At 46.6% G+C, this 12,966-nt stretch overlaps 5 protein-coding genes across 5 annotated transcripts; all 5 read left to right on the top strand.

The window, feature by feature from the left end:
• Window positions 1-113: 113 nt before the first annotated feature.
• BDV27DRAFT_140827 (DUF3632 domain-containing protein) lies at window positions 114-1,072 on the top strand (the record flags this gene model as incomplete). The annotated part of the gene is made up of 4 exons (XM_032069731.1): window positions 114-233; window positions 294-459; window positions 522-881; window positions 924-1,072. 4 exons carry the CDS (start codon window positions 114-116, stop codon window positions 1,070-1,072), a joined length of 795 nt encoding a protein of 264 aa, XP_031932997.1.
• Window positions 1,073-2,019: 947 nt separating this feature from the next.
• On the top strand, window positions 2,020-3,775 carry BDV27DRAFT_171656 (T6SS phospholipase effector Tle1-like catalytic domain-containing protein; the record flags this gene model as incomplete). Its single annotated transcript, XM_032075651.1, has 2 exons — window positions 2,020-2,124; window positions 2,171-3,775. The coding sequence occupies 2 exons, from the start codon at window positions 2,020-2,022 to the stop codon at window positions 3,773-3,775; spliced, it is 1,710 nt and encodes a 569-aa protein (XP_031932998.1).
• A 3,656-nt stretch (window positions 3,776-7,431) lies between these two features.
• On the top strand, window positions 7,432-8,498 carry BDV27DRAFT_171659 (class I SAM-dependent methyltransferase). Its single transcript, XM_032075652.1, has 2 exons — window positions 7,432-8,082; window positions 8,143-8,498. Exons 1-2 carry the CDS (start codon window positions 7,510-7,512, stop codon window positions 8,449-8,451), a joined length of 882 nt encoding a protein of 293 aa, XP_031932999.1. The 5' UTR covers window positions 7,432-7,509; the 3' UTR covers window positions 8,452-8,498.
• Window positions 8,499-8,917: 419 nt separating this feature from the next.
• BDV27DRAFT_171661 (putative amino acid permease) lies at window positions 8,918-10,899 on the top strand (the record flags this gene model as incomplete). The annotated part of the gene is made up of 8 exons (XM_032075653.1): window positions 8,918-9,031; window positions 9,100-9,170; window positions 9,228-9,251; window positions 9,306-9,395; window positions 9,447-9,529; window positions 9,585-9,982; window positions 10,038-10,367; window positions 10,423-10,899. 8 exons carry the CDS (start codon window positions 8,918-8,920, stop codon window positions 10,897-10,899), a joined length of 1,587 nt encoding a protein of 528 aa, XP_031933000.1.
• An 825-nt stretch (window positions 10,900-11,724) lies between these two features.
• BDV27DRAFT_152577 (F-box protein) lies at window positions 11,725-12,591 on the top strand (the record flags this gene model as incomplete). The annotated part of the gene is made up of 1 exon (XM_032071589.1): window positions 11,725-12,591. One exon carries the CDS (start codon window positions 11,725-11,727, stop codon window positions 12,589-12,591), a length of 867 nt encoding a protein of 288 aa, XP_031933001.1.
• Window positions 12,592-12,966: the final 375 nt, after the last annotated feature.

A 12,966-nucleotide genomic window follows, 5' to 3' on the forward strand; every position in this document is an offset into this window, starting at 1 on the left:
TGGAATGTTGATCCAGCAGCGAGCAATATAAATCGAGTAACCCCCCAACCACCCCAACCCAGTCTCTGTATACTGCTATGCACTTACGCTCTAGGTAATCGGCTGCCACCACTATGCTGATCAATCCCCACTACGAAACGTTTTTGGCCGAGCAGGCAGCGCAGAAATGGCCGCCTCGCGAGGACACTCTCACTGCTTTTCGATTGCTCTTGACCGACTACTCCGTGTTACCTGTCTAAGTAGCTGGGATAGCCCTTTGCTGCACGATCACCGAAGCGAACTCCATCCTAGAGTATGGCGACATCTGGTCAGTCCTCATGGCCGCCGTCGAACGATTCCCGGAACAAAGCAACCGACTCGTGGACTTCACCGTTGCACTACAGCAACTGCCCAATTTTGATGGGGAGATGCGCGAATTGGACGGCCTCGCGATGCACTTGACTGAGTTTACTTTCAACCGTGGATGACCTTTTCAATGATGCTGCTACTAAGATCCCCAAACAGACTTTAAACAGCAACAGACGCCGATCACTCCTTCAACGAAGCGACGCGCGATCAAGAGCGGCGCGGCTTGGTCAATGTGAACGTGTTCACAGCCAAGCTCTACCTGCGGATTCCTCGGCCGAATAAATTTAGATTCCTCATTGGCTTTGGGTCGCAGGTGTTGAGAAAGACTCTAGAGTCGGCTCCATGTGAGAAATTCCATCATCCACGCATTGAAGCCTATATCGAAGACGTTGACGAAGACTGGTTGTACAATAAGCTACGCGATGAGGAGCTGGAGGTGATCGATATTAGGACGCTGAATGGGTTTGTGCCCCCTGCGGCGGTGTGGATCGAGTACTGTGGTAAGGAAATATACGACAAAGGGGGTTCCTTAGGTCAGGAGATTCCAGCTTGAGATAAATGGACTGGACCTGAAGGCTGGTCAAAGGAGCGATGGGCATCCTGGAAGAAGCGGTTCGAATGGATCTCCACTGTTACGGCGTTGGATCGAACGACGAGAAAGATAGCCACGAACCTGGTGGAACAGATGACCAGAATTGAGTGGGGAGAAGATGGGATAATCTAATGCAAATCAGACTAAGTTTATTCTACGTAATATCATACGGGTCCCTAGGGTCGTGATCAGATGAGATGCAGACGAAGCTTTCGATATGAGCAAATCTCAGTCCGCTGCAAATCATTACAGGTAGGAATCGCATCGTTATCCACCACACTGCCGGCAGGTGATATCTACAATGTGTGACTAGTAACAGTTTGGTTAATTCATTTCAGACGTTACCTTCGCATGGAGATGTTTAGATGTGGTCGCTATGCACCCACTAAGCACAGTTTACTGTAGTAGGCCGCGTGTGAAGGTGTCCCGCAAGACCGTCTAGGTTAGAGGCGTTAGATAGATGCGAGTAAGATGACTAGACGCCACATGATAATTACTAACCTTCAATAGAGCCTAGATATGCTAGTCGATGACATCATCTGAGCCCGAAATGCTGGAAGCTAAAGACCGGTACGGTTCACGTTCTGATCCATAATGCGATGATTACCAACGAACGCCATCTAAGAATAGTATGCTATAGCACAGTATATGCCACTATGTACGGCCATGGGTTGAGGAGCGTGAAGGCAACTGCTGTGAAGCAATATGGTATGCCGGGCTCGATCCCACGCGACGCAGTTCAGCTTCAATGGCAATGACATCACGACATGGGAAACGTGCGGAAGTATGACATTATACTTCTCTGGGCCTCCAATTGAACAAGCCAATTGTGCATCACGATTCAGAGTTTATATGCCTATTTTAACGCAACTGTTTTGTGGACCAAACTGAGCATAGTTTCTTGACCGCATCAAGCAATGCGCAGTTCCATACTTACCGAAAGCATCAATTTGCCAGAGAGTGCTGTGGAAGCTAAAAGGCCCATGGCATAGCCTGTAGGGCTACATTCAGTCATAGCCCGGAAGGTATACTCTTCACTCTGCATCGTAACCCTGTAGTTCGTTTATCATTTCAAGATCATGCAAACTAACCGAGCACCAAGGCAATTTGTGTTGTGCTTTGACGGCACGGGCAACAAATTCTCCGGCAATGAATCTGACAGCAATGTGCTCAAGATTTTTAGGGTAAGTTCCGTGCGTCCGATATCTGGACTGGATTGACCCGGACTAGATGCTTGATCGTAGTGGTGGGGATCAATTCCATTATTATCAACCTGGAATTGGGACATATGTGACTTCGACCTCACTGTCAAGTTCCGGTCGCATCCACAGAATCCGGTCGGCCTATCTCAAAGCGAAAGACGCTGCGATAGGCTCTACCCTGGCGGAACATGTCATGGGGGGCTACAAGTTCCTCATGCGATACTACACGCCGGGAGACGATATCTACTTTTTTGGGTTTAGTCGTGGGGCATATGTCGCACGATTTCTCGCGGAAATGTTGGATGAGATCGGCCTTCTCGAGGCAGGTAATGAAGAACTCCTCCGGTTCGCTTGGAAGACATTCGCCAAATGGCAGCAACGCCGAGGCAACACGGGAGAAAAGGAAAGATTATCCAAATACATGGAGGCGTTTCGAGAAACATTTAGCCGGCCTGTGTCTCAGATTCGCTTCCTAGGCCTTTTTGATACGGTCAATAGCGTGCCTCGATTTGAGAATGCGTGGATGCAGCGCAGCAAGTTCCCTTATACTGCTCGCACCAGAGCCAAGGTAATCCGGCATGCCGTCAGTATTGACGAGCGCCGGGCGAAGTTCCGGCAGGACCTGATCGGAGAAGTGAGACCGTCCACTCCAACGGGCCCGACCTCCCGACGACAACAAGTGCGGGATCATCTTGCACGGCATCACTTATATCTCCCACACAATTCCGCTCACCACCGCCATCACCACGAAAAAGAGCAACACAAGGATGCCGCTGAAACCCAGGGGCAGACCAGGGCCCATAAGGCATACCGGCCGCCGGCACGTCGTCTTCGAGCTGAGCACTCAGAGCAGCCTTTACCGAGCGCTGCGGCTAGCTGTTCTTCCCTATCAATGCAATCCGAGGAGGATGAAGAGCAGGACATTGAAGAGGTGTGGTTCCCAGGATGCCACGCGGATATCGGGGGAGGGTGGGAGTTGGAGGATGGCGAAGGATATGCTTTAAGTCACGCTCCACTGGTCTGGATGGTGGAAAAGGCCCAGGAGGCGGGTGTGAAGTTTAGCGTCAAGAAGAGGAAGGACTTCAACTGCTGGCATGATCCAGGCTGTAAGGCCCAGGGCCGAGAGCAGGACAGGGCGTCTCCAGAGAACCACATGAGCAACCCTCAACCAATTGTGATTGCACCGGACACCACAGATGAAAAGGCTGGTATTTCCCATTTCGAACATGCCCTTCGCAGATCGAGCACGGATGGAAAGATTCATGATTGCCTTGAATTCCGGAAAGGGCTCCCATGGACTTCGGTCCTGTCTTGGAAAGCAATGGAATATATACCCTTCCGTCGCATGGACTTACAAGAGGATGGCTCCTGGAAGCCCATTCGCTGGCCCCTTCCTCGCGGAGAAGTGCGTGATATCCCTAGCGATGCAAAGATCCACGTGTCGGCAATCAACCGTCTGAAATTTAACCCCCAGTATCGACCAGGGAATTTGATTGTTGGTGGTGGGGGTAGAGGTGTGAAGATCGCGCCCAAAGACCGCGGTATTGGGGATTGGGAGGTGGCTGGACACCACGGCTGTCCTATACAGGAGACATATCTCCGCAAGCAAATATCCCACGTTGCTGTTGCATGATTCATGTATGATGATGTGCGTAATATCTAGCAGGATGGTCAGCAGGCCGGGCCCCGGTTTGCGCATTGAAATGTTACCATGTTAACTGGGACTAATGCCAATCAGAAACGTCCAAACTTCAAGCTTCCATGGTGCAGAATTGCATAAATTGTGGATGGTTTCATAGACTTAGCCGCTCAGTCAGTATTAAACTGTACTACTCGTCGAATAGTGGAGGGGGTATAAACCATAACAAGCCACTCCCTCACATCAATGGCAACTTGCAAGCGGATCCTACTCTCCCCTGCTCGACTGATTTAAAGAATTCTCCGCAAGAACGTCAATTAAGTAAATGTAACCTATAGATATGGACGAATACAATCAAGCTTCACCGACAGAAGGTATATTCCAGAGATACTTGAGGCTCTTCTCTACCTGAACCACCATTATGCATAGCCCTACAGTTGGGCAGGGAGGTTTACCAGCAATTGGCGTTGGAGTGACGGAACCATTTATAAATCAATCAAGGAAACATACATTAGGATAGTGACTACAAGCTCCACATATGTGTGTCGGTTTCGTATGACCGTCGATGACCTGAAACTATCTCCTCCTTTCAGCCTTTCTGCAAAGCGCGAATTGCATAATTTACAAACCCACGATCTTACACGGTCAGTGTAGGAAGGTGGAATATAATTCCTGATTTTGAATGGATTGCTGGTCCTGGAGAGGAAACCGGAGTGGACACATGAAGTAACATAAGGATTCTGCAGCGACCAATCTTGAGGGCAGATGTATAGTCATCGGTGTATTCAGTGAGGTTAAGGAACAGCAGTTATCCTCTCTTGGCTCCATATCCGAAGACGATACTGACTAATATTGTGGCGAGGGTATTTTAGGCATATAGGACCGGGAAAACGATCCTTTTGGAAAAGTCTCCAATCGATCAATCAATCAATCAAGATTCTATTAGCCTGTTCGAGCCTAACTACTGAACGTCTAGCTATGCAGGTGTTTCAGGGAGCTTAGAATCTAACTGTATAACACCATATACTTACAAAGGAAGTAATCAAAAGCTTTGTCACAACTAAAGCCGCCTGCTATCTGATAGCCCCCCAGATCTTATCTTCCTAATCTTATATTATTCTACGTCTCCAGCCCCTTCTAGTATCTCCTGGTAGGTAGGTATTAGTGTATATATAGGAGGGTTTGACCAAGTTCTCCCTGGAGTAACTATTTATATATTATCTCCTATATCTATATCTATTTTATGGTGACCAGTTTACTCTATCTCTGCCTCACAGAACTGGGTAAGCAATCCTGTTTAGTATATAAATTCGGCGACATAGTGTATCACCTGCGGATAGGATATAATTCTATTATAGTCTATTTTCTCTTGGACTTTTAGATTTAATTTGTTCAGTATAATCTTTCTGGATTTAACATATAGGGGATATTATAGAAGAATATATCTCGGTATTTAGCTCCCTGGCCACAGTGATATTAATCCGAGTCTAAGACTTTAATCTTAAAGAGAAAGTACATTAATCCTCTTCTCTATATGTTTATTTGAATAATAATAGATATATGCAACTTAAGTAGACTTTTATAGAGATCTAGATTTCTTTATTCAGAATCTCTATTAGTTTATATATAGTCCAGTCTATTTTCTCTGTTTTCTACTCTCTGGCCTATCTATCCTTGATCCGGGGGTGTATCTGTTATTTAACTGTGGCGGTGAGGCAGATGTTACGCCCGGGGATTCGTCTAAGGACTCTGCGACCAGTTAGCTATCTTGGTTAGATCCGACTTACCTCGATGACTAGAATCCACTAGTGACCGATAATGATGGTGACTGAATAAATCCGACGAGTATTCAACGATGTTGACGAACGATGCTTGTACAATGATAGTCCAAGGTAGAAAGGCCAGGCCAATTGAGTACGTATACCCAATTGTTAGATAGTTAGTACAAACGAGTTGAGCTGGTAACAATATAAAAGGTGTATCTGTAGTAACTGAGTAGATTGATCACAAAGAACTAAGCTAAGTATATAAATACGTGTTCTTATATATTCTTGATCCCTGAGTATCAGTCTGGTCTATGGTATACCATATAGTCTATATATACTGTGATGGTACTTGTATACTATTACTTGGCGAGTATATACTATTTTGTTTACGTGACTTCTGTGGGTATTTGTTGTTTATGTCAGATATACTATACAAAAGATATATCTGTGTTCGCCAGGGTTAGGTTTTATCGGTGTTACTGTGCTAACACCGAGGATTCCTAATATTATTGTGGTCATAATATTCTGTCTCTACTGATATTTATGTACTCGAACGTTATAGGTTCGGTAATATTCTGCCAGTGGTAATATTTCACCGCTTATCGTTATCGTGGCCATTATATTATCCTGGTCGTGCCGCGCTAGTCTGGGTCCGTAACAGATATCTTTCCAATCGGGATAATTCGACCACGCACGCACAAATTCAAGGCGTTTTCTAGCTATCTCAGATATTAAAGCAACCCTTTTCTTACTTTTCTACTTTTTTAAATGAAAAATCGTTAGAACCCGCTTAACTGTAGAGGTAGAAATCCCAGAACCACTACCTGCACATAGAGCTCTGCAGCTCAGTTTAGGCCTCCGGCGCGCTAGTAGATATATATAGCGCTTAGTAGAATGGTTCAGCTTTGTAGATCTACCCTTTCTAGGAAGTGACTGCAGGGTGTTGTTTTGTAAAAAGCGTTTTTTAGTTGAATAGATTGTGCTGTGATTGACGCCAAATTGCTTGGCTAATGAAGTTAATAATACCTGGTTTTCTAGTGCAGATATAATAGCCGCGCGGCTTTCACTAGAAAGCTCAGAATTAGGACTTCGATTTCCACTAATTCCAGTCCCAAAAGCCCTCATTTTGATGAAATTGTAGGTGGTTGAAAAAGTTGCGATTTTTTGACACGTCGCGGGAACGCGCTAGTATCTTCACTTTTGACCCACCTTGGGTATTCGATCTATAACTAGATTAATAATAATATAGCGGAGAAGCTCTGGCCGCCGCTTAAGTATATATCCTAATAGAATTCTCTGTCCAAATTGTAAGTTTATTAAAATATTCCTTCGGATATTAATAATTACACATTGTATCTTATCCAGCTGGACCTTCGTCCCCTACTGGACAGTGGGATAGGGTGTCAGTCAGGGCCCAGCTGGTCTAGATAAACTCGACAATATACTTTAGGATATCTGAGCTATAATTCTTGAGATATTCAAGTAAACTGGCGGCCTTGTAGTTGTGGCCTAATATGTGTTTTTGGAGAGGTCTTGCTATATCGCTGGTCGCGTCGGCAGTGCCCACAGGGTCCGGGGGCTATACGCGACTCAGCACTATCTCCTACCAGGTCGATACTGGTATCAGGACATAGCTCTCGTTTGGACAAGAAACTGGGCAAATTTTGAGCCGTTTCTGGCGTGGGGCCGTGGTGTAATTTCAAAAATTTGATTTGCGAAAGAGTAGTTTTTTTTTATTTTTATTTTTTTTTTTTGGAAAAGTCTCCGCGAAAGGCTCCGAGTGGGTAACTTGGTGCCTTATGGCACTTCTCGATATAAATACGAGCACCAAAACACCGTCGTCGATAGGGTAATTCTTTCTTGTTCTATCAAACTGTTCAGAGGTTATAAACAAGCTGCACTTATATCCTACTGTTTTCGTCTTTCCAAGACTAGCCATTGAATTCCTTCTCCACTTGCACAATGCAGATTGGTAATATCAAGTCGTCTGATTGGGACAGCACTGCGTCCGAATATGCCAAAGTCCCCCTCGAAGGGCCACTGTTGATTCCCTGCAAGCGCATGATTGACGCCTTACAGAACACCCTCAGCTTTTCATCGGCCACAACCATCTTGGACATTGGATGTGGTCCCGGCACTGCGATTAGTTTGCTGATCGATACCTACGGCAACAATATACCACCAGAAACTCGACTGGTCGCGACGGACTACTCCGCAGGCATGGTGGCAGCGACCAGAGCTAAGAAAGACTCGAAGGTAATAGCCGGAGGCGACGCTGCAAATTGCTGGGGCCGACTCGAGACGCTCGTAGTGGATGCACAGGATCTGTCTGAATTTCCCTCGAATAGCGTTTCCCATATCATGGGGAGCCTGGTCTACTTCATGCTCCCGGACCCAAGGAAGGGTCTGAGAGAGGCTCATCGGGCACTGCAATCTGGATGCGTCTTTGCATGTACAAGTTGGGCAAAGGTTGAGTGGATGGAACTTCTGGTTCAAGCGGCCCACAAGGTGCGACCCGTCGGGAAGGATAATACCGTAAGATTTCCCATATCATTTGCTTCTTGTTCCATGCGATATCTGACAATCCGGTCGAAGTCAACCCAACCCAAGGGGAGCAATATAATCCCGGCACATTGGAAAGACCTTGTTGGAGTAAAGGGAGAGCTAGAATCTGCTGGGTTCCGCGACGTGCATACCGAGTACGTCGAGTTTAATTGGGTTGTTGAAGACCATAACCAGTTTGCCGAGATGATGTGCACAAGTTCCAACCCCGGTAGTAAGATGGTCTTAGGTGACCTGACTGCTGAAGAGCAAGGTCATGTTCGTGAAGAGTATGTGAAGATCCTCGAGGAGAATGGGAACGTATGCAAAGGCGTCGCGGTCCTGGGTATTGGCAAGAAATAGTTGATGCACGCGCTTCTGCTTTAACTACCTTAGGTGCTTAAACCTACTTTTTTCTAATATGAAATGACAAATGCAATGTTTTGTTTTGAATGGATTACATGATATCATAACAGGACACAATTTAAAAAATCTTATACTATCTGGATAGGTCAAGACCATTGGGCAAATTCATGGTGTAAACGATGTACTGGACAGATGCGATCTCCTCGAAGGAAATAGTATACGATCCCACTCTTTTCCCAGCTCCTGCCATTTGAGGCGTACACCATGTAAGGGGAGGTGAATGTCGATCTCAGCAAGGGGTTCCGTCCAACGGCGTTCTCCCCAATTGCAACCTTTCCTTTTCGAATTCACTTCATTCTCTCAATGCCGTCTAATTTACTCCTTAGCTCTATCTCCCGGTTTATTCTATTGTATTTCATTTTATTTATTTATTTACTATTATTCTTATAATTTTTTCTACATTATGGCGACCTATGTGCCAAAGAATCATGCTTCCATCACCAGTGCCGGCGGTACGCCCCTCGAAGAACAGGATAATCGGCGTCTTCAGCAAATGGGAAAGAAACCAGTTCTTAAGGTAAGCTACAATGGTCTTAAGCTCACCAATACCCACAGCTCCAGAGGACTTATACCTCACTTTCTTAGCGAAATTTCGGCATTGTCTCGATCTTTGGTTTCAGCTGCACTCTTCTGGGTACGTGGGAAGGTCTGCTTGGGTAAGTTTGAAGCGGGTTTCCATTTGAAAACGGCTCTAGCACTAACAGCTTGTCTAGTACCTTCATTAGGCCTCTACAGAAGTTTGTACTCCCGCGCCAGAGCCTGGTGTTCTGCAAAGAATGCTAACATATCAGTGGCGGACCTGGTGGGACTGTCTATGCCTTCATTTTTGCGTGGGTGGGCACCGCAGCTATTTTTGTGGTTCTGTCGGAATTGACTTCGATGTATGTCGTTCGTCCCAACTGGATTGGATCCTGGAGCTAATCATAAAATAGGGCACCCACTGCCGGAGGGCAATATCACTGGGCTGCCATGCTTGCCCCCATCAGATATCAGAAGTTCCTCAGCTATATCTCAGGTACTCTTTTATGCCATTCTTATCATTGACCTTCACTGAGACCCGACAAAATTAGGTTGGTGGGCTGTTCTTGGTTGGCAGACTGCCCTTGCATCGTGTGCCTTTATGACCGGAACAATGATCCAGGGCGCTGCGATCCTGGGAAACAGTCTCTATAAATCATTATCTTGGCAAGGCACTTTGATTGTTTGGGCTACACTATTATGCGCATTGCTTGTGAACCTGTTGGGCGGGAAGCTCCTGCCTCGCATTGAGTCTGTCCTTTTGGTCGTGCATATCCTTGGATTTTTCAGCATTATGATCCCATTAACCTGCCTGTCGGACCATAAGCCAAAGGAAGAAGTGTTTTTACGATTTTTGAATAGCGGGGGATTCAGCACACAGGGATTATCTTGGTTCGTCGGGATGACTAGCTGTGCTTTTGGCTTCGCTGGAGGTGATGCCGCTGTCCATGTAAGTTGTTGGCTTACTATAGGATTATGTGATGTATATTAAATTGTTCCAACAGATGTCCGAAGAAGTCGCAAATGCATCACGCATTATCCCGCACGCGTTAATACTTAGTATTGTACTGAATGGTTGTCTCGGCTTCGGTATGCTGATTGCCGTTCTCTTTTGTGCTGGCGACCTTGAAGATGCGTTGAACTCTCCCACTGGGTACCCTTTTATGGAAATATTCTATAAGGCTACTCGTTCTCTGCCTGGCTCACTATTCATGTGCTCCATTCTAATCATCATATACTGCTGCTCTCTTATGGGTCTGCTAGCGGCGGCATCTCGTCAGCTTTGGTCCTTTTCTCGAGACAGAGGAGTTCCGGGTTGGCGTTGGTGGAGTCAGGTAAGAAGAATTATTTTACTGCACTGCTCTCTCAGCTAATGATCACTTATTCAAGGTTTCCTCGTTCCAGGAGCTACCTGTCCAGTCTATTATACTTACAGTCGTCGTCAGTGCGATGTTAGCTCTCATTAATATTGGTTCTTCTGTTGCCCTAGATGCCATTGTGTCAATGGCAGTATCTGCCTTGTACCTTTCCTATCTCATGGTTTCAATCCTCCTCCTCTACCGGCGTGTCAGGGGTGATATTTCATTATATAATCATAGTGGTGACGACGTTGTCAATGTGCCCGGTGCGAAGCTTGCCTGGGGACCATTCCAATGCCAGGGTGTCTGGGGTATCGCGATTAACGCGTTCGCAGTCGTGTACATTATGATTGTCGTCTTTTTCAGTTTTTGGCCCTCTGAGATGCACCCGAGCGTCGAAAGTATGAACTGGAGCGTGCTCGGTACAGGGGGAAGCAGCTTTCTTGCCATTGGATACTACTTTGCACGTGCCAGACACATCTATACTGGGCCTATCAGGGAGCTTTAAGCACAGTAGGCATGCACGAGTGTCACTGAAATAGAGAGAGAGAGAGAGAGAGAGAGAGAGAGAGAGAAAGTGTGTGTGTGTGTGTGTGTGTGTGTGTGTTTGTATGTGTGGAGATAGTTAAACACCTGTGTGAAGGGCAGGTGAGGTCAGCAAATATTGGCGTCTCATGAGCTCTGCGGGAGAAGCACACTAGTGTGTGCTTTATTAATGGGGCAACCATGTCTAAGGCTAGAGCTATGTTGCATACAGAATCTGGTGTATAATAGCCATACTTCCCTGGGTGTTCTGGCTTCTGATCAAGATCCATCGGCAAACTCAGGGAACCGCGCTCTGAACCCGCCATGGCATCAACTCCTATTACTGCAACTCTGTGCGATGGTAATTTAGGCCCACTAAGGGTCGATGAGGAGGGCTCCGACCGGGTAAATCGATGCAAGTCTATGACGGACTGATTATGTATGCGGTTGTGAGTACGTGGTTGGTTGGTGTTAGCAACAAACAGTAGCTTTTATAGAACATTCACGCTTCAACGTAGGCGCCGTATCCGAGGTAGTAGGCGACTATCAGCTAGATCATTCTCGACTTTCTTAATGTCAATTCACAAACGATGGATACGTTTGCACACCGTTCACTCACATTACCTCCAGCTTCCATCCTTAACGGGCGGCGGTAACGCAGCTGAGCTCCCAAGGCGATGATGTTATGTTGACACGATATCTGGGTGACTCATTTTTCACCGAGCTTGTCCAGCACTTCCAATTTCCTAAAGTCAGTGAGCAAGAACTCATTTTCCAAACCCATCCGAGATCCTCAGTCATAGCTACGATGTCTGATCCAGCGGTGAATATTTCATTGGAGAGAAGCACGCGCTCCACGCCTCCTGAAAGCAGGGCCCAACGCCTGTCCGATGCATCCAGGATATTCTTCATCCCCGAGATTCTGGAAGACATCCTACTGAGTTTAGACATGCACACATTGCTAATTTCAGCTCGAGTCTGTTGCACGTGGAATAGCCTGATCCAAAGCTCCCGCAAGATACAGCAAGCACTGTTCTATATTCCTTCGGATACGGTAGCGCCAGGCCAGCCAAGAGTGAAAAATCCACTCGTGGTTGAAAAAATATGGTTTGAGTTTATTCGCACACAACTCTACTCACGTCCAAGAGTTAGTGGTTGGCTATGCGGAGGACTCCATGGAATTCCCTACATATCATCAAAAAAGAGAGAGGAGGCATACCTGCGGCCCGAGGCGAGCTGGCGGCGTATGCTTCTTCAGCAGCCTCCAAATTCGATTGTGTGTTTCTGGAACCCTGAAGACCCCGATAGGCCCTATAGTCATCATCGTGGAACGGTGGATACCCACGCTAAGTGGACGCCAAACCGAGATTATATCCGCATGGAGAATGTGCAATATTGGGTAGACATCGGAGCCTTTTCACCAGGCCTTCTACCTTTCTTATGTTGGGTAGATCCGTTGCTCATGAAAAAAGTCAGAAGCCGCAAGACACTGGCAAGAGATGCCGTTCTAACTCAATATGTCGCCCAGTTTGACCTCACGATCAACACCGAGGACTACGACGGTTACCCCACAATTATACCTGATCCCGATGATCCCAAGCCAAGAAAGCAAGCCTGGTTCCCCGAGTGGTGCAAGGAAAGGGACGTAACCTTGCTTGGGGGAGAGCCAGACTAGCTTCGTGATATTCTTTCCTACACTGTTTTGCTGTTAGCCTATCTGTCTGCTCTTTTGCCCTTCCCTTTTCTCCCCACAGATTAATCACCCCCTATTGCCTTCCATCTTGCTCGCCTCGAAAACGTTCTGGCGAGGAATGCCCTAAAGGGACGGTTGCAACAATTTACATTAGTCGGACCGTAGTTGTTGCTATTCACTCTATATTGGCAAAAGTCAAACTTTGGTATTTCTCTTAGCACCAGTATTATTTCTGCCTGAACTATAGTAGAATAGCAGCTACGTCTGCATCACACCCAGAGGGCCTTATGGGGAGGTTCTCTCTTATCTCTCAGGCTCGGCCAAGTCGAGACACCTCCGGCATGAAGATTATCGAGC

The sequence above is a fragment of the Aspergillus caelatus genome (genome assembly GCF_009193585.1).
Source record: "Aspergillus caelatus strain CBS 763.97 unplaced genomic scaffold BDV27scaffold_7, whole genome shotgun sequence".
Taxonomy (NCBI): domain Eukaryota; kingdom Fungi; phylum Ascomycota; class Eurotiomycetes; order Eurotiales; family Aspergillaceae; genus Aspergillus; species Aspergillus caelatus.

Bases quoted from the DNA above. Each gene is read 5' to 3' on its own strand.
- BDV27DRAFT_171659 (XM_032075652.1), top strand. From the start codon at position 7,510: ATGCAGATTGGTAATATCAAGTCGTCTGATTGGGACAGCACTGCGTCC. The intron at 8,083-8,142 runs GTAAGATTTCCC...ATCCGGTCGAAG, and splicing joins CCGTCGGGAAGGATAATACC to TCAACCCAACCCAAGGGGAG.